Genomic DNA, 26,274 nt, shown 5'->3' on the forward strand with positions numbered 1-26,274 from the left:
TTAGACTTTTACCATTTGTAGTTTTTGTATTTTAGTCTTTTACCATTTTTGGGTTGTGTATTTTAGACTTTTACCATTTGTATTTTGTGTATTTTGCAATTTTCTGCTATGCTTGCTTTCACTGATGAGCAGAAAAGAAGACATATAACTCATTCTTTCTCTCTCTCTTATCTATCTTATCCTTAACCATAATCAGTTAACGTCTAATCCTAAACTTAATCTAACCACAATTCAAATCTCCACCCCAACCCAGGTTATGCCTCATTAGGACCAGATTCTGGTCTCCATGAGGACTACTGGTCCTGAAAAAGGTCTGTGTTTATGCCAGAAACAAAGAGGTAAGACACACTCACACACACAGTTGTTGTACAGTATTCTTAGTGAGGACACAGTTCTAACCCTAACCCTAAAACCAGGTCTTAAACTATAAACAGACACACCTTTTAAGGTGTGACAGAATGTCCTCGCTCTCTCAAAATGTCCGCAGTTCCTGTGGTTTATCCGTTTTTGGTCCTCACAAAGACATATGAACACGCATACACACAGAAATAAAGCAAACCGTTTTCTCTGGCATTATGGGTTGAGAATCACCATGACAACACTGAATCCAAAGAAACAAATGGCACATTATATGAAGGAGGAGAGATGAACAGTGGGACAGTTGAGGACAAAATATTTCTCTTTAATTTGTTTTCAAAATAATGACATTTATTACGCATATGGTCGCATTTCAGAACAGGGACACAAAGACGTGCAGATTAAGTCGGAGGCGAAAAACAAAGAATCGACTGATGCGCATTCAGTAAAGCATAAAATGCCCGTGACGACAAAGTGTGGATTTATTTGAAGAGGTTTTCAGAGGAAAACCTTGATGTCTCTCACATGACTGTCTCTATACCTGAGGCCTTTCACCCTTCATTCATAGACATGAACATTTTTGCATGTGATTGTCACAGGAAAAAAAACAATAAAGAATTAGGGTCAGCCACCAGAGGGTGCCACGTGACTGTCTTTACCTGATGGTCACTGTCAATCACATGTCTTCTCAGAGTTTCATTCATTTGATTCTAAGAAATGATGCAAATCATTCGCAGTCATGCGCCTGACCTTGGTGTTTTTAGGGCTCTGTGAAGTCACCCAACAACAAGGTTTTGTTATTCCTGGATCTGCGTCACATGCCTCACAAGCATCTGAGTGTCATCAATTCCCACTGCTCCATCTGCTTCTTTGTCTGCGACAGCCTCACAAAATGTGGACACATCTCTGATGATGTAAATGTAAAGGAGCAGCTGTGACGGCCACAGTTTTCTAGCTTCTTGTTTTTAGGATATTCAATTGGAAATCACATTTTTGAAAACGACGCAATTGTTCTTTTTTGTTGTTGTTGTTGTTCTTCTTCTTCTTCTGCAAAAATGCCATACATCATTGTTAGAAATAATTGGATCTCATGTGGCTCCATATCTTGTTATGTTTTCATCGGCGTGGGTTTATCACTTGTGTTTTTTTGATCGATCAAGTTTTGAGCAAAGCTAAATGGATGTGGTGTGTGTATGCAGGATCAAGACACTCTACCATCAGTCAAAATTTCATCCGGATCTCGTCCAGATGACGGATTAGGCAGCAATTTAGATTTAACATCGCAAAATCGTAAAAAATCACAAATCAAACTGCAATATATGTCGGAAAATGAAATGTTTTTGAGAGTCTGTGACTTTGAAGATTCACTGCATGTGATAAAGAACATGCGTTACCTTCCGATCGGGTGAATAATGCATTGATCATTTCTCGTTATATGAAAAAGAGCGAGCGATTTGATGAATTTGGGTCAGTGGCAGTGAGGATGTCACATTTGCAACTCGCCATCCGCCCACAGACGGAGGCAGCGAGAGACATCTGCAGCCTAATGAACACAACTGTTGCCTAAAATAGTCACTGTATCATCCTGTGATTAAATACACTCTCAAACTTTAGTCCTCCCTTGTTTGCTCACTTGTGTGTTTTGTTTCTTTCTTCTCCTCCCCGTGGGCTTCGCCTCCTGGAGCGTTCACTGTTGATGCGCAGCACTTTCCCACTGTTTTGGAGTAGGAGGAGAACGTAGAGGAGAGGGAGAAGCAGCAGGAGGAGGAGGAGGAGGAGGAGGAAGAGGAGGAGGGCCTGGTCTCGTCATGTGCGTCAGTAAGTCAAACATGTTCCAATAACCGTCTACATTATCTGCTGCTATTTGCAGTTTGCTGTAGCCAGGCGCCAGTTTGAGCCTGAGAAGAAACCTGCAGCTCTTATCCTTGTTGCTCCTCCGTGAAGGAGACGCGCTTACAAGGGATGGCATCAGCGAGGCAGTTGGCAGAAAAGAGGTAGGAAGTTTTTTTTTTCTGGTAGTTTTTGTGCTTCGAGCTCATAATAATGACTGAATGCTTCAATACGGATGAGATAAATGAGCTTTATTAATTCATACGTCAGTGCAACAGCAGCCCAGATGTCAGTTTCACCTTGTTAATGATGCTGAATGATGCACCTGCAGCTTCATTTCATCAATAGCAACTGTGACTTGGGTGTTTTGCCAATGAATAATCATATTTTTTCCCCCAATAATCAAACTGTTTTATAGCTGTACCTCAAAATAAATATGCAGCATTGATTTAATAGGATGTTTAGGGTCTTTTTTTAAGAAATTATCAAGTGTTTTAAAGCCCTGCATGGCCCAACTCCAGATTATTCACTATTTTAGACATTTTAATCCCATATGAACTGTCATGTTAGTTGAGATCCTCAGGCATCCGGCTTCTCTTTGTTCTAGACTCCAGATTAGGAGACAGAGCTTTTAAGATCAGGGCCCCGAGGCTCTGGAATCACCTGCCCGAGGAATAAAATCTTCAATTAAGACTTTTATCTAAAAGCTTATTCTGGTTTTATCAGATTGGTTTTTACTGAATATTGTTCTTTTTATTGGCTTCGATATTTTGCCTGTTTTTCTCGCTGTGTTGTACATTGTTTTGATAAGTGTGCGTATCCTTTTTTTTTTTTATCAGGAAACGAACCCTTACCCTTGGAAATACAAGGACAAACCATTCATCAGAAACTCAGCTCTAAGAGGCGCAGGATGGCAGGAGGTGTGAAGAGGAAAACGCTGGCGTTACACGTCAGGTGGTTGTTTGTCTGCTTGTTGCTGATGTCTGATCTGAGCTGGCTCGGCCGAAAACACCAGGTCGGGGTCAAGGGCCAGAACAATGAGAGAAGAGTACTGGCACATATCCCAGGGGACATCATTATCGGAGCTCTGTTCTCCGTTCACCACCAGCCACCTGCGGACAAGGTACGCGCCGGTGTTGTGAGGTTGTTCCCGCTTGATCATTTCCTCCCCGATAAATGTTCATTATGAATCCAGCTGCGCTCCACTCTGCTCAGGTGCACGAGCGGAAGTGCGGAGCGGTGCGCGAGCAGTACGGGATCCAGAGGGTGGAAGCCATGATGCACACTCTGGACCGAATCAACGCAGACCCCGCCATCCTCCCAAACATCACGCTGGGCTGCGAGATCAGGTCAGGAATCAACCGCAGCACCTCATATTTTAATCTGACATGGGGATTACTTTGTTTGTGACATTCCTTTGGGGTTTTGTGGCAAAGTACGGAGCTAATTAGGGACCAACCACTTTGGGGGGGACAGGTTCGATCATGTATAATTACTTGAGAGCCCCTGATACATAAAGACTACAATTAGGTTGCACACAAATGCACTGCCTTTTACATAATGCATTTAATGCATAACAACGGCTTTTGTTCAAATGACAATGCCATTCAACGCGAGCCACGCAGACAGCCATTTGCCAACTCTTGCGTCTTATCCGGGCAAATGTTATCCACTATTTTTAATCACGCAACTTTTTTAAAGACTTTGACAACTTCTTTGTGCGATCACTCAGCGTGGTTTGTCCATTAGTGTCTCTTTACACTGAATTCCTAAGCTGACTGCAAAGATGATGTCGTTTTCAGTCGCTGTTGGGCCCCCACCCCCCTTATCAACCTTTCTCTTTTTAGTTGTGGTGGCCCTCACGCTGCCAAGAAAGAAATTGCAACTTGGACTTGTATGATTCTGATTGTTTGCTTGTGCCAGTTGGTCATTGAGAATGCATTTTAAGAAGGAGGCACATAAATCCTGTCCAAGTGCCATGATTGGTCCATGGTGTGCAGTATATTATCTTTACACAGAAGGGAAATGTGCAATTTCTTTATTTCTTACAAAGTGTGTCATGCTTTAGCTTCATTATACATTTTTAAATTGTGATTTATTTGTCAGAATCAGAATCAGAAATACTATAATAATATTTTGTTTCTTAAATGTAAGGCTCTTTGTGATTAGGATCCAGACACAATAAAGCCAAAATGGAAGGTTTATGGTGCTTTTTGGGAGTTGAATGGGGGGGATGGGGGGAGCATTCTTGGGCAGCAGGGAAGGACAGATTGGAGATTTGAAGTGGGCAAACTTCCACTGAAGAAGTCTCACCACAGAAGAAACTGCAGCTGCAGATTTAAGACTTAAGTCAGGTAACCAAAGAGTGTTCACTTCTATAAACCAGGGCCATTTAGCCATTTGTAGAGAGACAATGGGAAATTCTCAATATATGGGATGTCATTTTTTTTTATTACATTTTTATCGTCCAAAAAAGATGCCTGGTCTCAAGCCACTTACTGAAAAAAGAATCCCATGTTAACACTTTCTATTGCTAGCCTACTACTACTCCTCCCTCTGCTGATTGTGTTACCCATTTTATATACTTATTGGTTTATTTTTAGCTATTTTCTGTCATTAATGCCATAAAGTCAAGGGAAAGTACTGTAAGTATACATTGTTACTTGGTGTCTTGAGGGAGAAATAAAAGAAGAGGCAATAGCAGCTGGACAACCAATACCGCAAACTATTCATTATTCATTTATTCAAGTTAATATAATGGTGGCAGGAAGTATCTCTCCACTACAGCGAGGAAACGCCGACACAACCAGAGATTCTTTTGTACAAAAAGCACAGTGAAGCTGTCAGGTTGATTTGACTGACTCATCCTGATGGAACATCACATGAGCTCTGGACGAGGCTTTGGACTGCAGACTTGTTGTCAAGTGGTTCTGAGGCGACAACACTGCGTGTTTAAAGAGAATTCAATTGGCCACTCGTCGCTGTCATCACACCTTTATTTTCTCTTGTGCTTCACAAAAACAACAACGTGATCTTTACCACCCTGCACCAGGGACTCTTGCTGGCACTCTGCGGTGGCGCTGGAGCAGAGCATTGAGTTCATTCGAGACACTCTGGTGTCCAACGAAGAGGAGGAGAACCAGGGCAGGTGTGCTGCAGAGGGGGGCAGTCTGCTGGTTCAGGGAAAGAAGCCCATCGTGGGTCTGATTGGTCCAGGATCCAGCTCTGTTGCCATCCAGGTACAAAATCTCCTCCAGCTCTTCAACATCCCGCAGATAGCCTACTCAGCCACAAGCATGGATCTCAGTGACAAGGTAGGATAAGTACACAAATGCATCGAAATTAAGGTTTAAATACTATAATACGTCAAATTGCTGTGATTAATTAAGTCTGATGGAAGGAAATATTTGTACTATTTGGTATCATGTTTTTTCCTATTATTGTGTTCATTTGTCTATTGGATCACAACAACTCTCTGATGTACGGTGGTCTACGGTGGCCTGGAAGTGCAAACCATTATTACAAAATGTGAAAAAGGCCAGAATTGACACGTTTTGTAAATTAGTTTTAACATTTGTTCATTTGTTTTGGGATTTGTAAAAGTGTGTCATGTTTTGTAATAATGGTTTGCACCTCCAGGCCACCGTACTTAAGAGTGAAAATGCAGAAGCACAGCGGAACCAAACAAGACAAGACAGCAATTCCCATGATCCCACGCTGCTTCCCAATCTAATCAAACTGGGTGTTTTGTTTGGATTTATGATGGCTGCTGTAGCGCCACCATCAGGACTATTGGGACTATTGCATGCAATGAAATTTGGCCTGGGACTGGAAATCACATGGAGGCTATTTGAATTAATTGGCTTATTTTTGAATGAATATTCATATTTATAAATTATATGAAGCACTAAGATCCAATACAAAGGGATGTGTTTTCCTGTTTGTCCAGGTCAATAAGACAATTTGGCATTGGTTTCTAGAATAGGTTGATAATAGAGCTTGTTATAGATGCATGAATGTCTATCTGAAATTGTGGAAATGTGAATTTCCTCCAACAGAGTCTGTATAAATATTTCATGAGGGTGGTGCCGTCAGACATGCAACAAGCCAGAGCCATGGTGGACATTGTCAAGAAGTACAACTGGAGCTACGTGTCCGCAATTCACACAGAGGGTAAATGTGTGTGTGTGTGTGTGCATTATTATTTATTTTACTCACTTTCTCACTTGTCATCGCCTGTTACACCACATGATATTTGCATACACCACAGACAAGGTTCAGAACCACGTGAATTTCGACTTTCCCACCAAATCAGCTGCAAAACACGAAACAGTGTTTGAAGAATGTTATCAATGGTGTTTAAATATTTCATATTGAGTTCACAAATGTTTGCAAGTTATTGTTATTTTTACAGATGGTTTGATACCGTTTTTATATCCATACAATACTTATATCACAAACAAAATCACAAAAGTACCTACCGATACTGATATTAGTCTGACACAGTCATTTTAGACCATTTATAAACAATGAAGCTGCTAACAAGCTTCAAGCTTGTGCTGAGTCATTTCTAAGACGTAATTCTCCAACTGTGGATTTTACATTTTTATCAGTTCGATATCAATACTGACTAATACCGATTTTGATCTCTTTTAACCCTTAGTGCTTGTATCCGCATTTTTACGCCTTCTTATGTACTGTTGAGTCAAAGTTATGATTCATTTTGATTCATTTAAAATTGCATTTAAAAAAAACAACAAAAAAAACCAAAACAAAACCAGAGTAGCGATAACTGTGCAGAAGTCACAAAATAGACAATTTGTTCTATTATTTTCTTTTAGTTCATAAAACGAGCCAAGCAAACGTTGAACTGTGATGTATTTCCAAATGTCACAAATTGAATCCAATTAAAAACATTTTTAATACTTTTTGCTCAGGTGTGTTTATATAGTTGGTGAAAATGAATTGCCTTTAGGTTGTGCTAAAAAAAAAAGATATAAGACACGATATTCTGCACATTCACAATCGCTTCTGTATAACATAGTAATAGAAAAAAGCAGCCTCTCAGGGTTAAACTACAATATCCATTCAGATGCATTCACCACCTCACTATAACCAGCCATATCTTTATTTATGACAAGTCTTCTAAGTTCATTGAAGCATTTACATCACATTGTGGTGTGGGATTTAACTTTTTTGTTTATGTGAGCCCTGATCCAGTGATTTTTTTTTGTTGTTGCAAATATTTGGAATCATACTGATACTGAGTATGTAACTGAGGTGAAAGAGTTGATGAATGAGATGAAAGGCCATGTCAACACGTCTGGAGGCCTGTCACATATGTGTGTGGAGACGATGCTCGCAGGAACAGTGTTGTGCCCCAAATGAGAGTAAACATGCAACGCAACAGAAAGTAGGTGACCTCGTTTCCCGCGAAAAACAGAAAACTGTCATCCCCGACAGTTTCCATAAATTTTCAAATATGTTGTGCATTTGAATGTCCACTCTCGCTCTTGTTTTTTCTGTGATTGTTTTTATCAACAAATAGAGAAAAGAGATAAAGGGAGAGAAAAATAAACTAAAATAAACCAAATAAATAAAACGATATAAAAACTTTTTCTTTTTTTTTTTTTACTGCAGATTATGTAAGACTGTGATTCTTCTTCATGTGAGACAGGTGGGGCGGCACACTACTGACCCCTACTCACGAGCAGCTGAAACCTAGGAGTCTGTGTGTGTGTGTGTGTGTGTGTGTGTGTGTGTGTGTGTGGCATGGTGCTTATATAACGAGAAACCTTCTATTTGTGCGGTTCTGTCCATAGGTAATTATGGAGAGAGTGGCATGGAGGCATTCAAAGACATGGCAGCGAAGGAGGGGATCTGCATCGCCCACTCCGACAAGATATACAGCAACGCAGGGGAGCAGGGCTTCGATAAGCTGCTGCAGAAACTGCGAGGTCACTTGCCCAAAGCCAGAGTGGTGGCCTGCTTCTGCGAGGGCATGACGGTCCGTGGCATTCTGATGGCCATGAGGCGACAGCGCCTGGTGGGAGAGTTTCTGCTGGTTGGAAGGTGAGCGTGTGTGTGTGTGTGGGGGGGGGGGGGGGGGGGGGGGGGGGGGAATGGGGGTAATAAGCAATTTTGTGCTTATTCTAATGACAGATTTCATAAAAACCTTCATACACTCACAGTCCTTGGAATGGGACATAAGGCCAACCATGGTGACCCTGACCAAAATCATTGTGATACAAAATAAATATCACTTTCATTTGTACTATAATATATATAATACTATACTATACTATACTATACTATAATACTACCTCCATCGTGAAAAATGACTGGACTGTGACTGGACGGAGGTGTTAAATGTAACCCATTGAAATATGTGTGCGTCATGTTTCTAATTTTCAGTCCAGACTGTCTGCAGATGTCCAGCGTCTTCAGACATGTTGTGTGTTGTCACACCCTCATCACCACCCTCATCATCCTCATCACCATCTTTGTCATCTTGATCTTCATGACATCCATCTGCTTCTTCTTGGTGGTCCGTATGAAAATTCAAGGTATGTCTTTGTATTTTTCTGTTTTGCCGATGCCGTAAACTTTAAGCCGGAGATTTTAAAGCTCCAGATTCTTGTTTCTAATAAATCCAGGGAGACCTTTTTTCTTTGAATTCAGTCGGTCATTGATAGCGGTTAATTTAGCTCTGTGTTTATTTACCTTTTCAAATCTAATGCTTTGTTGGAGCAGCCGAGGTTTGACTGTAATTCAGCAAGAAAACACTTTGCAGGCACAAAATAATTTCACTCCCATTCAATCCCTAAAATCTGAGATTCTATACATACAGTGAATGAATCCCAAATACATTTTAAATAGTATTGAAATCAACAACTCAGGGGAAATATGGTAAAGCTGGTAGATGCATACATTTAAAGCTGATGCAGGTTGACATTGCAGCATCTTCATCTTACTTAATCTTTAAAGGACAGACATTTCGAGGAAACGTTGCCATTTTCTGCTCCAGATACGTCTCGAATCGTTCATAGGCTGGATTAAACAGACAACACGGATGTACAGTGTAGGAGAAAAATGAAACATGTACGCAATTAAAAACATGAGGGAAGAAAAAAAATAAGTGGGAAAGAGGGGGCTGATTTCACAGGAGGTCTCACTCTCTCCGAGAATAACGTTTTATTTTAAGGTTTAGCTCTCTGGCTCACTCTCGTCCCTGGTGTTCTATAAATGCCCTTCCTCATTAGGAGCCACATATGTAGGCTGTCGCTCAAAACTGACAGCAGGAAACAAAATAACCTTGAACTACATATGGGGGGCGTGGGGGAAGTAGTTTGTTCTTTATTATGCTCATAATGTAAAGATGTGTTTAACCTGGCCGCTGAGCTTCAGTACGGGGCCAGGCAAGTGAAAGAAAACAACTATTGAAGGTCAGAAGGTGAGTGATATGAGCTTAAAATGATATCCCAAAATTCCATCATGATATCGCAAATGATAGATAGTTCACGGAATTTCAAAATAAAAGTGTCTGGGTTGATAGGGAATGATATTGTTCACAATAACAACGTATTTATGATGAGTAATGAATCATCAGTGGCATGTTGTCTTACATGTCTACATTTTAACATTTTAAAAAAAGCTGTTTTTATAGTTTTAGTCGGTAAGTCAGGTTTTACCGACTTACCAACAAGCTAAACTAAGATGATGGTGGACATTGCTATATTGTTGCTGGGAATCTTTGTCTTCCAATACCTCAATCATTGGACTTTACACTTAAAATAAAACATCAACACAGATTATTAGCTCTGTGCGTAAATGAAATTGATCATTTTTTCCAAGTTAAATTTCAAATTTTAAGTCAAGATGATTCATTAATGACATTTCAGGTTCCACCATCACAGTTAAGATCTTGTTTAGTTTAATTTGACAAATGGGTAGTTTACCCTCTCTGTGTGCGCCGGCGGGAATTTATCCAGTTATATTCTTGATCTAATTGGAGCCACAAGTGAAGCATCATGATCCCGCACTAATTTTATCTACAATTACTGCCATTTGCATTAAATGGAGCACCTGACCAAACTGGAAACACAACAATCAAGGTTGCTCAGGTCGTGGGAAATGTTTTCTCTCTTCTGTCCAGACAACTATTTTAATGCCTTTTGTTTAGAATCATTTTAGAAATGGACCCAGTTCCAGCTGCTGCAGGGTTACAAAGTGTCCACTCAGAAACGAGCTATAGCTGGAAACTCGACTGCTATGTTACTGCACGAGGAGAAACGAGAGTGCTTGTGTGTCTTCTGGCTCGTAGGTGGTGCAGCAACACGCTGCATCCAGCACGCTGCCCTCCCAGGTCGACGTGTGGGTTTCAGAGCTCTCGTTCAAGAGTGATTCAAACTATCCAGAGTCAAAGCCCTCCGTGCTTTTCATATCCAGTCCTGCCGTTTTCATGCCAGCGTACAATTTCTGCGCTCGCTTCTCTAAGGATGTGTTATGAAATGATCTCCTACCTCGACCAGAGAACCAGGCATCATGAAAACACCCACGCTGCTGTTGTGTAACTCCGGCGAAGTTTTCCCAGAAATGACTTATTTATCTTTTTTTGTCGGTCAGAAAAAAAAAGAAGGCTGCATTTTCTTTGTGTCAGTAAAGTGTGCGTGTTTACATGTATGCACACGTGTAGAGGTGTAATCACACTGTTGATTGTACGCCATGCGTCTACAGGGATGGATAATAATAGATGGAACAGTAACCTTTACACTGATGAAAGCTTAGTGAGTCAACAGCAGATCAGATTACTGCATTGTCTGCTCTGGTCCTATTAATGTCTGTCCTTGTTGTGAATCTTTTTCTGACCACAAACTGCCTCAGTAGCCTGGGGGGACACGGCCAAATCTGATTTCTCTCTGCAGACAAGGGTGCCGTTTTGGTCAACTTCAGAATCAGTGGTAGCCACAGAAGTTGATTCGGCTGCATTTTAAGCGATTTGCACCATGGATTGGTTGTAGGTTTATCCAATTATGGTCCAAGGCATTTTAACCTAAGTTCGTTTTTCACGCCTTCTTGAAAGTGGGAGGTGATTAGACCCTACTGCCTGGAGTGTGCCACATTTTCTAGAATACAGAAACAGTGCATATATACCCAGTGCTACACTGTGTTGATGCACATATAAACCCCATGTTCTGGAACTAACTCCGCCCAATGCCTGATTTTGGAAAAAAAAATGCCAAGAATGTGGGCTGAGAGCTGAGCAGGGGGCGTGGTAGTGAAACGTTTTACGGCTTTGCAGCTGAGTGATGTGCTCAGTGTCCCGAGCCTCTCAATCCCTCACATCGTGCTTCAAGCGATGGAGAGAGAAGGACGATAAAGTGACAGCTCCGACGTTTATAAAAATGTGGAGGAGTCTGGGACAACAAGCCTCAACAATAGGGTTTGGAAGCTTGTACCAGTGATGCTAGAGTTGCTAATTTGATGAAATTTGATGTTTTACACTAACTAACAGCCTTCCTCTGCCTCTTTCTCTTCCTTTCCAGTGACGGCTGGGCCGACAGGTACGATGTGACTGACGGCTACCAGAGGGAGGCAGCAGGTGGAATCACGATAAAGCTCAAGTCTGCTCACGTGACCTGGTTCGATGATTACTACCTGAACCTGAAGCCGGACGCCAACCTGAGGAACCCCTGGTTCCCGGAGTTCTGGCAGCACCGCTTCCAGTGCAGGCTGAGGGGGCATCCGCTGGAGAGCACCGCATACAACCGCACCTGCACCTGTTAGTACATCACACACACACACACACACTTATACGCCATTCTCTCTGTAATATATTGTTATTATTACAGTAATATGTTTACTCTTAAGAGCATATTCCTGTTCTTCACAGGGAGAGAGTCTCTGCGTCAACAGTACGCTCAAGACACCAAAATGGGATTTGTCATTAATGCCATCTATTCCATGGCTTACGGCCTACATACCATGCAGCAAGCCGTCTGTCCAGGATTTAAGGTAAAGCAGTATGCATTTTTGGCAGAATACTTGAAAACCAAGGCATTCTTAGAAGTGAAAATCCTTTATTAACATGGCTAATGCATGGCAAAATATAAAGACTATTAGTTTAGATGTTGTGAAATAGGTAAACAAAGGTTATAGTGACAAGAATTTATGCTCAGCCCCCCAAATCATGGCTTTCATTTTGAAAATCTTGTAAGAGACGTTTAATACGGCTCTGAGATATTTATCATTAGACATCTTAGTGGTATAAACATGCTCCATGTAAAAATAACCGCATTCACACTACAACCTATACGCCTCAAATGAGGTGTTACAATTCACAAACCAATGTAATATATTGTGGATCTGCTGCTCTCCTTAAACATGTGCGTTTTTACATCATGAGGACAAAAATTACAGTTCCCTCAAGGATCTTTACCTGTGGGACTGGGGAACTTGTTTTTATCTCATTATCAAAAATGGCAGAGCTCCTTTTCTCTTTCCTTTCTTTCTTTCAGTCGGTATTTTTTGTCTTTTCCTATGAGCTATAAGCTTTGTCACTGCGTTCGCTGTTTCCCACAGGGTTTGTGTGAGAACATGCGACCCATCGACGGCCGCAAGCTGCTGGAGTTTCTGATGCAAACCAATTTCACTGGAGTATCTGGGGAGATTATCCACTTTGACCAGAATGGAGACTCGCCGGGCAGGTAAGCATGACGATGGGAGAGGATGATGCAGAGACCACTAAACACTGAATGTATGCACATGCCGTTACATACTGCAGGTATATATATAGATATATATATATATATATATATAATACACTTGTGTGTGACTCAGGTATGAAATCATGAACTTCAAGCAAACCGGTGAGGATGAGTTTGCTTACATCCCCGTGGGAAGCTGGGATCAGGGCGGCTTGAAGATGAATGATGAGGAAATCTGGAGCGACAACAGTGACATCATCCAGTCATTCTGCTCAGAGCCCTGCCAGAAGGCACAGATCAAGGTAGATGCCACTCATGCACACAAACACAGGGTCGTTGCAAAGTCAAAAAGCTAGGTTAGGTTAAATGGGTTCATTTATTTGTGGCTTATTAGGCATGGATAATGTTTATTAATGGACATTTTGGTCAAATTTGTGCAACATTAGCATGATTCTGAAACAAGATGATAGTTAGCTGCAAGAAACCATTGTGGTCACACACCATTTCAACTCTAAAATACATGTAGAGCCTCCATAAGGAATGAAAAAGTTGCGTCTTCCCTGGTGTATCACAGCAGAAAGTGCCACAAACATAGGGAAACATACAACTGGAAACAAAAGTTCCACATGTCCGTCAGATAAAACAATGAGCAGCAAACATACATTTCTTGGAATTTTAGATATTAAATCGTATTCTATCCACTGAAAGTCATACAAAGTTTATTATATTACCGAAATTCACTTTTGCCAATATGACTCCTGTTTCTGTTATGATGACAAATACACCAGAGAATATATGAAAAGATTTGAACTACCAAATAAGTCCCACACAGAAGCCTTTAACTGATCCCTCAGGATTAAGATACTAACATGGGTCCAATCAGATCCTGGAGTCTTCTACCAGAAACTCTTTGTTCGGGCTTTAATCATCTCCCATCTGGGTTTCTCATACTCCCCTCAGCCTGTCAGAATCACGAGGAACAATGCAATCTGTCTCCTCTGTATCATCCCAAACATCTCCAACATTAATCCCAGCCCACACACTTTACACCAACTTCCTGTGAAGAAGCAACTTCACAAAACTACAGTCTCACGAGGTTTTAAAGAAGATCTACAGTATGTTGCCCACACCCTCAGGCCCGACAGCCCAGCCCACATCTGTAGCTTACAGCTGATTGGCTCTCTGTGATCTGCAGTGACCTTCTCAGTGTTTCCACTCTGTTCACGCTTCTCTCCATCAGAGCAGATAGTGCTCTTAGGTAAAAGTACACACTATCCCCCAAACCTGCACAAGTAAAAGCCTCACTGCATGGGCTGAAATACCCTGTATGTGTCATACTGTATTTTATAACTGCATAATTGTTACCATCGCTATGATACATCACCATCATTTAAATATTGTAGCTATGTGAGGTGGTGCAACTGTTTCATTATCTGTACAGCAGCCATTCCCACACAAATGATGCTCATTTAAATTCTAAAAAGTTTTCTGGCAGCCCTCCAAACTCTGATCAACACATTATTATTGGCTCAATTCCAAATATTCAACTGGCAGAAAATAACATTCAAACTTTGATTATCTAGATATTGAACCACAGTAATTGAATATATATTAAGTATTAGATATATAAAACTATAAAACTATATAAAATTGTTCCATAAATTATCTATAAATTGTCTATAAGGGTCCATCCACATAGACATCACGGTTTGAGAAGCATTATTTTTTATATGAATCATGAAAATTGTATTATTTGAAACTTAAATGCAAATCTGATATTTAAAATCATTTTTACTGAGGTGTAAAGAGTAAGGAAATATTCTACTCAACTAAAAGTACCACTATTATGATAACATTTAATAGTGTAAAAATAAAAAAGTAACTTGTTTACTTTGTTACTTTTTAACAAGGTTCCTTCTTGTGTTGTGCAAAAAGGACAAGGGGACACAAATGATGATGTCCTCATCACTCACCTGTCCTCATCACTTACCTGTCCTTGTCATTCACCTGTCCTCATCGTTCACCTGACTCCATCATTCACCTGTCCCCATCACTAGCCTGTCATTGTCACTATGAGGACAGGTGAACGATGAGGACTGGTAAGTGATGAGGACAGGTGCCTCATCATTCACCTGTCCTCATCATTCACCTGTCCTCATCACTCACCTGTCCTCATCGTTGACCTGTCCTCATCACTCACCTGACTCCGTCATTCACCTGTGCTCACCAGTCCTCATCACACACCTGTCCTCATCGTTCACCAGTCTTCATCACTCACCTGTCCCTGTCATTCACCTGTCCTCATCACTCACCTGTCCTCATCGTTCACCTGACTCCATCATTCACCTGTCCCCATCACTAGCCTGTCATTGTCACTATGAGGACAGGTGAGTGATGTGGACAGGTGCCTCATCATTCACCTGTCCTCATCATTCACCTGTCCTCATCACTCATCTGTCCTCATCACTCACCTGTCCTCATCATTCACCTATCCTCGTCATTCACCTGTCCTCATCACTCACCTGACTCCGTCATTCACCTGTGCTCACCTGTCCTCATCACACACCTGTCCTCATCGTTCGCCTGTCCCCATCACTAGCCTGTCCTCATCGTTCACCCGTCTTCATCACTCACCTGTCCCTGTCATTCACCTGTCCTCATAACTCACCTGTCCTCGTCACTCACCTGTCCTCGTCATTTGCCTGTCCTCATCATTCACCTGTCCTCATCATTCCGGAGCATGAATTTTATTTTTTTACTCAGTAACGGATGTGATTTCAAACGTAGTGAAGTACAGTACTTGAATAAAAAAGATTTATATTGCCTTTTGAACCAGAGGTGCTGACGATGTCCTCTGAATGCAGCGGAGTCCCAGGCAAACAGCACTTCACTGTACATCCACAGCTCTGCAGTGAAAGGCTGCTAAAGCAAAGTTCTTTAAAAGTAATGAGACCCAAAGAGATTCTCCGCCTTTTTCTTCTTTTGATCCCCTGACAGGGAGATCAGATCCTCATTTCTTTGCTTACAGGATGAATGTTAGCTACAGAGAAGTGCCGGTGGAGCTTTGAAACCTCCCTGCCCTTTAATATTGTGTGTGTGTGTGCACACTTGTATTTATATCTTTGTGAGGTCCAGAAACCGTACAAACCTATGTTTGTGGGGACATTTTATTTCATGCTCAAGTTTTTTTTGTGCGCTTGTATGTATATCACTGTGAGGACCAAAAACCAAAACAAAACAAGGGACATTATGTGTAAGTGAGGACATTTTGGCTGCTCCTGTCACACCTTGAAGGGCTGTTTCTGGGTTAAGACCTGGTTTTAGACTTCAAATTCAGGCTATGGTTAGACTAAGACTAAGACTTAGACTAAGGCTGTGTTGATATAAATCATCAGTAAAGGTCAGGATGCATGTTTGTTTGGTGACCTTAAATAAACTCTCCTGTGACCCCTCTGTGGGTCCCAACCCAGTGTTTAAGAACGACTTGCTCGGGCTGTCCTAATGAATGGAAGTCAATGTGTGTATTTCCGTGTGTCTCCAGGTGATCCGTAAAGGTGAGGTGAGCTGCTGTTGGACGTGCACTCCCTGCAAAGAGAATGAGTATGTGTTTGATGAGTATACGTGTCGGGCCTGTGTCCTGGGCTCGTGGCCTACAGACGACCTCACTGGTAAGCACCATTTATTTATGTCGCCTTTACAAATATTCCAAACAGGTCAGAAATACTTCAGATCTGGGTCACACACACATACACACACATCAATGGTGCACGGAAAATCCTTTTACAGACCTCAACCACTTCAAACCATGACAGACTGAGAGACTTTAGGTCCCTGCCAGAAAACAGGATTTGGCTGAAGCTTAGATTTCTTAACTCCAAAGTCTGACCAGAAATGTTTGACACTTTTTTCTCTCCACAATATTTCACTTCCTCTTTCTCTGTTTTTGATGCACGTCCTCTAAGGAATATCTCATAATAATAAGATGTTTATTGTACCTCACAGTCACTTGAGCTCTTCCGTGTTGTTTTCTCACTCCCCGTTTCTCTGGGTCTCAGGTTGTGAGCCGATCCCAGTTCAGTACGTACGCTGGGGCGATCCAGAGCCCATCGCTGCAGTCGTCTTCTCGTGTCTGGGCCTCATGGCTACACTTTTTGTGACATCCGTCTTCATCAAGTAAATATCGTACTTCATGCAAACTAAAAACCACTGGGTCAGCCAGTGTCCCCATAAACGACTGATTTTATCCAAGTTATTTGTTATTTTAAATTTGTTTTATATTGCTGTTATATAGAAATATGATATGGTTTTAAAATATTATATATAAGATTTTATAGCTCAGCCTTTCCAAACGTGTTGTGACCCATATACATCATCTGTGGTCCATTAAAATTTAAATAATATGCTATTTATTTAATAAACAATTTGTAAAAAAAAAAATTACATTATATTTCAATTATATGAAGTTTGATCACACAATTGAAGTTAAAATCCTTAAATTTTTTAGTTGCAATACCTTAATGGACCACCAAAGAATAGCTTGAGCTCCTTTCATGCTTTTGTCACTCTTGATATGTGTTTAGTATCATTTGCATGTCCTTTGCTAATAAGACGAATTAATATTGCTATAAAATGACAGTTCAACTTTGTTCCAAGGTTAAAGTCAAAAATAATTTGGTCCTAATGTAGGCAATAATCGCAGAAATTTGTGGTCAAACGAACTTGATTCTGTAGATTTTGGGACACTCCCGTGGTCAAGTCCTCCAGCCGTGAGCTCTGCTACATCATCCTGGCTGGAATATGTCTGGGCTACCTGTGCACGTTTAGCCTCATCGCTAAGCCTCACCTCATCTACTGCTACCTGCAGAGGCTGGGAATCGGTCTGTCGCCGGCCATGAGCTACTCCGCTCTGGTCACCAAGGTACTTCCCGATCTGTTTCATTAACATCTCAAAGCCAGCTGAGTTAAAACGCATGCATGTTTAAGGATCCGTTTGAAGATTTTGTTATTTGTTTTTAAATGTTTTAATGGATTACCACCCCACTTACATAGATGAGGTCCAGGGTTCAGCTGTTCTTAGTTGAAAACCAGAGTTTGTCATCATTTTTACTCCTTATTGGCTTGTTTTTTGTAGTTCCTTGTGTCATTTGATTGTTTTAAATGTCAATTTTAGCTTTTATTTCTTCATATTTCATTAATAGTTGGATTTTATTTCTTGCGTATCGCAATATGTGTGTGTGTGAGTGTAGATATAGGCAGCTGGACTGAGTTGACTTTTCATATAAACACCAAGCAAAGCTGCAAAAGTTTGAAGTTTTAAGTGGTTATACACTTATACAGATATATTTCCGCGTTTCATATTCAGGTTTCCGTCAGTAAACCCTCTGAAATGTTACACACTGGACATTTAAAACGACACTTTGAGTTAAAGATGAACTTGAAATGCAACAAAAAGAAAGTACAAAATGTTCTCTGACAGTAGCTGCTGAATTACAACGACCTCAAGACAGATGTTGTTTGCACTGCTGGATCTTGATCTACATGAGTCTCGGATGATGAACATCATTTTAAATTGTTACTGTTATATTTTCCCCACTTCACTATAATAGCCTCCATTTTTTTAAAGGTTATATGGGATTTTTTTTAAGCATCAATACATCACTTGACCATTTTTTTTTCGAAGATTTACTCTTTCGCATCACTTCTGCTGAACCTTTCTTGTGGACTGAGATGCCTGTGCCCTAGTACGACATCTAGTGGCAGTGCGTGCCAATAACCTTTAAGCACAAACAGAAGGGCATCTAAGGATAGAGACTGGAGTAAAACTGCCAGATATTGAGTGATGGCCAACTGTAAAAGAGATATGGTAGAAGTCAGGTGTCTGTGTGTGGGCTGAGTTTGTTGTCTAAGATCTGGGGAGTGTTGAAGGGATGGGGGGGGGGGTAGTTGTATGAATCAGTGCTGCATTGAAGTATTATCGATGTTGATGTATGTGATGCCTGCCTGCATAACCGTTTAATCTATTTTTTGATGCAGACCAACCGTATAGCGCGGATCCTGGCAGGCAGCAAGAAGAAGATCTGCACCAAGAAACCTCGCTTCATGTCCGCCTGCGCACAATTGGTCATCGCCTTCCTACTCATTCTGCTTCAGCTGGGGATTATTGTGGCACTGCTCATCATCGAGCCACCGCAGGTGTGTACACGTGTACGATGCAAGGCTCGTTAAAAGACACTCGCGGACATACATGAATGACCTCGATCCGTGTCTCCGACAGGTGATCTATGACTACCCCAGTATCCGCGAGGTGCACTTGATCTGTAATCTGACCACTCTGGGGGTTGTGGCTCCTCTGGGCTACAACGGCCTGCTTATCCTCAGCTGCACCTTCTATGCCTTCAAGGTAATTCAGCACAACATTATCTAAGAAGCGTTTTCTATTAAGAATGAGGTCCAGCTCAAGAAGACTGTAAGGCAGGGGTGTCAAACATACGGCCCGGGGGCCAGAACCGGCCCGCCAGAGGGTCCAATCCGGCCCGCAGGATGAATTTGTTAAAATTTCACACTAATCTAAACGTAACGTCAAATGCTCCAGATACCCGTGACTAAATGTTTGTGCCTTTATAGATCCATTGTGCTGTGTAAATAGTAAATTTAGGCATGATATTGTTGAAATTGCACTTATATTTCTCAAGAAATTTCATGTTTTGTAAAATGATCCTTCATTAAATGTAAAACAAAGGAGAAAAAACAAAGGAGTTCTTGTTGTTCATAGGTTATTATGCTATTATTTTACTATTTTTACTGGTCCGGCCCCCTTGAGATCAAATTGTGCTGTATGTGGCCCCTGAACAAAAATGAGTTTGACACCCCTGCTGTAAGGTATATTAAAGTTAAGTGAATTACTGTGCAATGTAAACTTAAATATGTGTACTAAGCATCTGTGTATTGGAAAACATCATAAAGAAAGACAAAAGAAAGTAAATAATAATATTTTAACGTCATATTTGCCGATGTTGACGGTGACCTTCAGGGCCGTATTCATTATAAATCCTCAAACTAAAAAAAAATATACAGTTTGTTCTTTCCTCATATCAAGATAAAAAAGAAAGTGACTTCAGACGAGTCAATATTGATCATGATTGCGATAAAATATCAGATAAACTGCGCTTCTATTTGTAAAAGTTGAAAAAAGCAGTTCATTGTGGTTAAAAATGTTCACAAATCTAAGGCAAAACATTTGTGTTTGTACTGAATTTGTGTTATAACGGTACGTATCGTTATTAAACAGGTTAGTTCAGCAGGTAACCCTAACCCTAGCTCAGCCTTAAGTGTGTATAACATAATGATTTAAAAAATAAAACACTTCACATTTAAAAGGCTGCATTTTAAGCTTGAATCTTAACACCCCTGGTACCACAAAAGCAATAATCTGCATCAGTCAAAATGCAAACTCTCGTCACTTCTGACAAACTGTATATTAACAATGTTCCATTCATTGTTTTCTCTCCTCCAGACTCGTAATGTACCGGCTAATTTCAACGAGGCCAAGTACATCGCCTTCACCATGTACACCACCTGTATCATCTGGCTGGCCTTTGTTCCAATTTACTTTGGCTCCAACTACAAGATCATAACCATGTGCTTCAGCGTCAGCCTCAGTGCCACCGTGGCTCTGTGCTGCATGTTCGTGCCCAAGGCAAGGAAAATTGAGACACCTTCCATGCTTTTCATTTTTCCTGCACCACTATCATATTCTAAAAGTCATCTGTCGGTTATTTCCACCGCTAGGTTTACATCATGCTCGCCAAGCCTGAGAAGAATGTCCGCAGCGCTTTCACGACGTCCACAGTGGTGCGCATGCACGTCGGGGACGCCAAAAAAGCCGCCAAGACTCCCAAGCCTTCCAGCAGCATGGCCAATTTGTTTCGACGCAATGGCTCTGCACAGGATGACATCAGGTATAGTTAGAGTAGAATGCATTCATCAACTCCTCACGATCGATGTAAGAAAGAGTACCAAAGAGGCTTAAAATCACATTACCCATATCACAACTTGACCCTCACCAGTACCTATCAGTGCGATACAGTGGTTTAAATGGTTTAAACTACTTAACTACATTGTGCCATAACCAGTTCTTTGACAAACATAAAGCTTCTACTGTGTAACACAGTGATTCCCAAAGACAGGGTCAGGATTTTTTTTGGGGGGGCCCCCCAAACAAATTTGCAGAATTCTTCCAACCTGTGTGAGTTAAGATTTGTGTGTTTACTCGATGTATAATGTATTTTTGTGTAAATTACCAAATTTACCAATTCAAAATGATGTTAGCGTCTACTGATATGGCTGTATATTAGTTAAAAATGTGCTTTTTTCATGATTTCTATTGTGAATTGGGACACTTTAGTTTGCCGTTTTTTAAAAATTGCATTTTAAAGACTGATGGAACAACAATCTTCTCCCATGAAGAACTTGACTCCATTAATTTACCATTTAGTTATTTTGACCCGTATTGGACAAGTCTCATATTGGATCACTCTTACCAAAGAGTTAAGACACTGTAACCCAAATTGCACCTGACAATATAACTATAACAGAAAGGTCCTCATACAGGCCATTAAGCATAAAAAAAAAAACACATTTTCCCAGTTGGATAAAGCTTTCAAAAAGGGGATTGAATGTAAAATCCATTATTGCTCATTGTTACCACTTACATTTAATTATTATACAATATAAAACACTTGTAAAATGAGCCTGTGCACTCACCTATATTATTAATGGCGCGGGGGTAAATGTCTGTCTCACTACATGGTTTCGGTTTATGTACGGTAATTGTTTCTGTCAATGAGTCCGTGCTAGATTACAAGCGGCTGGATAAGACGGCAGGAAAATGCGAAGCTGGGAAGCTCATTTGGGTTAAGTACTCCCACGGGAGAACCTCGGTCTTCAAGGACTTCTCTCTTTCCAGGGAAAGATGAAGGGAACATGGAGGGAGATGTAAAATTACACAGACAGCAAAATATAGAATGGGGGATGGAAGAAATACTTACACCAAGAAGTAGAACACGGTGGAAGTTCTTTTCTTAGATCTGCTATGATACACACGTGTCACCAGGAGACATTTATTTGCACGTTAAGAGTATTATTGGATGTAAATCTTTCACATTCGGACTGTAAATGTGGACGCAGTCTTCTGGTTGCAAAATGAAGCCTCGAAATCAGTTTTTTTTAAGAACTAAAAAAGCTCTAAAAAATGTCACCCACAACCAGGCGCTAGAATTGGACGATACCAGCATTTGAGAAGAGTAATTCCTCAGGGAAGATTCTACTGACTTTTTCTTTTTGCAACTAGAGGAAGTCGCCCCCCGTGGTGAGAACAAATTGTTCTATGCTTCTGTTTTTTTTTTTTTTTTGAAGTTCCAACGGGAAATCCGTGAACTGGACACAGAACGACCGCAGCTACAGACCAACCCTGTGGAAGAGGATGTCGTTCCACGTCAAGAAAAAAGGCGCCGTGGAGTCAAACCAGACGGCCATCATCAAACCCTTCTCCAAAGACGGAGATATACCTGAGGAGCCTCCGCCCTTCACCTGCTCGCCCCCTCAGTCACCTCTGCTCACTGTCAGCCAGCAGCCAGTGAAGGTGAGGGGTCACCACGGAGGAGACGCTGGAGCGGAGCCACAAGTTTTACCCGCCAACCACGCCGCTGGGGTGAGAAGAGGAGGCGGGGACAACGGCGCGGTGGACGGCGGGGACGTTAGCTTCATACCTGTCGGCGTGGGGGACATCGGCACGGGGTTGCTCGTCAGTCAAACTCAGGGCGTCACCATCATGGACCAAATCAGCTGCGTGGTGAGCCGGTTCACCGCCAACATCAGTGAGCTCAACACCATGATGCTGCCAGGAGGAGCCACAGCTCCGCCTGCACCTGCAGACGCCGCCCCCTGCCCTCCTCCTCCTCCTCCTCCTCCTCCTCCGCCGCCGCCTCCTCCCCCTCCTCAGCACCTGACATCCATGAGCCATGTGGTCACCACGCATGCCGAGGTCATGGCTGTTCCCAGCTTCTGCGAGAATCGACCCGCAGGGAAGATCTACACCCAGCACCTGGCGGGGACGTGTGTGAGCGGCAGACGGGTCAAGGATATGGAGGAGCTCATGGCTCTGACGCCTCCATCCCCGTTTAGAGACTCGTCGCTGAGCTCCAGCGGCAGCTCGCCTTCATCTCCTGCCTCTGAGGCTGAGTATGACCAGCTGCTGCTGAGACACTTCAGCCAGAGCTCCTCCTCTCTCTAAACCTTCATGTTTAAAGACAAGACACAGCCTCAGACGAAACCAAACACTTTGATTTCTTTCGACCTGTGGATATACTACGTTTAAGCCCTTTTTTTAAATATTGTGTTTTCGTGTGCACCCATGCATGCCTCCATTTAGGGGACAGAGAGGAACAAACCTGACATGACTGCAAACGTTCCAGCCATACGGGCATTTTAAAGACTATTTCTTTGAATACCGACTCACTTTTAAACTTTTTAAATTCCAAAGAAAACACACCTTCTTTGTAACATCAGGCATCAAACATAAGCGATGAAAAGTGACCAAATATGAACTGTATGTTCAGTGTTTATTTTAAGCATTTTATTATTCTAAACACTTCTATTTATTTCATTGCTACGGATTTTCTGATTATATAACTTGCCCCGAATCTTGAACACAATCATGAAACTGTGTCTCCCTGTTCTCCCGTCTTGCTGTCAATCCTGTGAGACATTTGTAATTTCACTGGAAAAGGAAAGTTGCAAATCAGGGACTAAAAATTCAACCGCCTGACTCTAAGAGGACACACATTTTTTTTTTTTTTACACCTAATGGAAACGTAACACTTTGTCTTAATGGACGCAACATCGTCTCCAGACGGTTGAATGTCAGAAAACGTGTCCTTGAGTGGAGTGGACGACAGAAAGGATCTTCCTCCTCAGGACCAAAATACTTTCTGCTCACTCATCATTTTTTTGCATGATTTCGAAATTTCAGTTGCTTTTGTAAAGGATGACTTTTTTTTTATTTTTGTTTTTAACATGACACATTAAGATGATTAGATACAGATGTAGGTGATGGTATTTGTGTTATTGTTGTGTTTTAGGAGCAGAAAAGTCAAACTGGATGTGTCCCCCCCTGTAGTTTTTGTAAATGGGCTCAAATTCAAAATCTCATTATAATCCCATTTAGAGTCTAATCTTAAAAAAAAAACAGTTTAAGACTTGAGGAGAACAGTATTTTTTATATTTACTTAACTTAACTTTCTCATGCTTGACCATATTCTTTGAATCTTGTTTTTTGTTGTATCTACACTTATTGCTATAGTTAAGATTCATGGCTTTTTCTTATGTTCACACAGGAGAGAATGTGTTTTTAAGAGAATGTCTTAATGTGGGTTTCATACCATAGACAGTTGCCATACTTGCATGCCATTTTGTGCCAGTTTTGACGACAACAATTCGCCGATAAAATTCACAAATTCTTGGTCATATGTCTCCACCTGTTGATGTTACTTAAGAACTGTGTCAAAATCACTGTGTGCGATAATGAATAAAACAGGAAGTGGGAAATAAGGTTTCTAGGCCACTCTTTAAATTAAATAACAGGATATAATTTCCGATGCCATAAATTGTAGACCGTAATTGTTCGGTGAAATTAATAAGTCACATGATGGCGGGCAAAGTTAATTTATAGTCAAGAGAGGAATCGCTTTGATGAGTCCAGGGACAGAGCACGGTCACAATGGACTGATTGTTAGTTATCATGTTACCTGCAGTCCTCGCCGCATGTCGCTCAGCGGCAAATCCTTTTTGTAACACAATGGCTCTTGTTTTGATTCTCTCAAAAACAAAAACTCTTCACAGTCGCCGTAAATGCAAATCATGTGATTAGCTGCCTGAGGATGAAGTAAAGAGACTGGCGGCTGCTTTTGCTCCTCAGTGGTTGTGTGAACACACTTAAAATTCACCATTTCAAATAGATATATATATGAGATTCCTCTATAAACACCGAGCAACACTATGCCTGTGCTCCATAATGTTTTAAACAATCATTTTATTCAACATTTGTATAAAACAGGTGATTATTCACATGTAAAGGAAACAAAAACAGATAAATAACATATACACAACAATCACACACACACATACTCACATAAGCTTTGCATAGTTTAGTTTATTATTAGATATTTTAAGTTGGAGATCATTTGATTTTCATCTTTGTGACAAAAAACTGTGTCCTTGACTATTATATTAGCAAATTTGATGATGTTTTTGAAGATGCCAATGGAAAATCAGCCCAGAATATCAACATTTAAAACAAAATAAATAAATGATCCAAAGTGTCAACCAAACATTTTTGCATCCGCATCATGAATATGTTTTGAGCAACTCATTTTGGGCAGTACTGACAGTGTGAAGTGTGGCGTGTTCTTCATCTGACACAGAAAACGTCTCCAGGTACTGCAGTAAACATGTTTGAACAGAGACTTTGGAGTCTCAGGAAAAGGGACCTGGGGGCCTGAAACTGAGCTGAAGTGAGCCGGTGGCATTGAGCCTTGTGAGGAAATCATCTTCACTGTGGACTTTTTCAGCTCGGGGCCCCAGGCAGTTCCCTGCTGTGCCTGTATCTTGTTGCAACGCCCCTGTATAGATTAGCATAGTAGTGAGACCAAAACAGGAGCAACCTCTGTCAATTTGATATGTTTACATATTATATAGAATTGTCAGGAGGCTGCTTGCTGTTTTATTTTGAAAACAGTATTCAATCTTGTGCAAATTCATTATTTCCTGTCGAGCTCTTTTCCGCCCAAAATTCAACCACACCTTGCACTGCTTTACTCTGTGTTTTTGATTCCTGCCTGCTATTAACGCCAGTAAAGTGAGTCCGAACTTTTATCCGCCGTGTCTTGTTGTTCTTCTCTGCGTCGTCCCCGAGTCTCGCCTGTGTCTCTGGCTCTGTCTGTAATAACCGAAATGATATGGGCGAGTAGAAGTTACTCCAATTAAGATGATTTATTTGGACTTCCATTTATATTCTGTGGACCGTAATTTAATTTGCGTGGGAAAAAAAGGGTCTTTATATACAGTAACTGCCCTGTTTTCTGCAGCAGTCATCCTCAACATTTACAATAATAATCCTAGAAAAATAAGACCTGTCTGGTCTGATAGTATTGCTTGACATGTGAGGAGTTTAACACACTCCTTCCCCTAATTATTGATATCAAACACTAACAAACACTAACACATTTTGAAAGAATAATTATTTTTAATATAGTACATGCAAAGTAGATAGCAGACAGTACTGTCTAGTGGAAATAGCATGTTTTTTTCGTCCATGTGCCACATT

General features: G+C 41.1%; 1 protein-coding gene and 1 long non-coding RNA gene across 3 annotated transcripts; one reads left to right on the forward strand and one right to left on the reverse strand.

Annotated features, from left to right (window-relative positions):
• On the forward strand, window positions 1-25,823 carry grm5a (glutamate receptor, metabotropic 5a). 2 transcript variants are annotated; one of them, XM_058626672.1, is made up of 19 exons: window positions 1-338; window positions 2,042-2,351; window positions 3,027-3,310; window positions 3,403-3,536; window positions 5,240-5,501; window positions 6,246-6,360; window positions 8,010-8,259; window positions 11,733-11,968; window positions 12,080-12,201; window positions 12,769-12,893; window positions 13,027-13,195; window positions 16,435-16,561; window positions 16,949-17,066; window positions 17,625-17,811; window positions 18,927-19,085; window positions 19,168-19,293; window positions 20,407-20,589; window positions 20,682-20,851; window positions 22,308-25,823. In XM_058626672.1, exons 3-19 carry the CDS (start codon window positions 3,098-3,100, stop codon window positions 23,182-23,184), a joined length of 3,573 nt encoding a protein of 1,190 aa, XP_058482655.1. In that variant the 5' UTR covers window positions 1-338; window positions 2,042-2,351; window positions 3,027-3,097; the 3' UTR covers window positions 23,185-25,823. The 2 variants fall into 2 exon arrangements, with proteins under 2 accessions (XP_058482655.1, XP_058482656.1); XM_058626673.1 differs by having other exon boundaries at window positions 2,062-2,351.
• LOC131458042 (uncharacterized) lies at window positions 5,385-11,047 on the reverse strand. The gene is made up of 3 exons (XR_009240052.1): window positions 10,710-11,047; window positions 6,406-6,502; window positions 5,385-5,467 (listed from the first exon to the last, which is right to left on the reverse strand). It is a non-coding gene; the product is annotated as an uncharacterized LOC131458042 (long non-coding RNA).
• Window positions 25,824-26,274: the final 451 nt, after the last annotated feature.

Source organism: Solea solea, chromosome 4 (assembly GCF_958295425.1).
Source record: "Solea solea chromosome 4, fSolSol10.1, whole genome shotgun sequence".
NCBI classification, from domain to species: Eukaryota; Metazoa; Chordata; class Actinopteri; order Pleuronectiformes; family Soleidae; genus Solea; species Solea solea.

What these genes read in the sequence shown, in the direction of transcription:
- grm5a (XM_058626672.1), top strand. Translation starts at nt 3,098, where the DNA reads ATGGCAGGAGGTGTGAAGAGGAAAACGCTGGCGTTACACGTCAGGTGG. An exon ending in GCACCTTCTATGCCTTCAAG is followed by an intron (nt 19,294 to 20,406) that starts GTAATTCAGCAC and finishes TCTCTCCTCCAG; the next exon opens with ACTCGTAATGTACCGGCTAA. An exon ending in GCTGCATGTTCGTGCCCAAG is followed by an intron (nt 20,590 to 20,681) that starts GCAAGGAAAATT and finishes TTCCACCGCTAG; the next exon opens with GTTTACATCATGCTCGCCAA.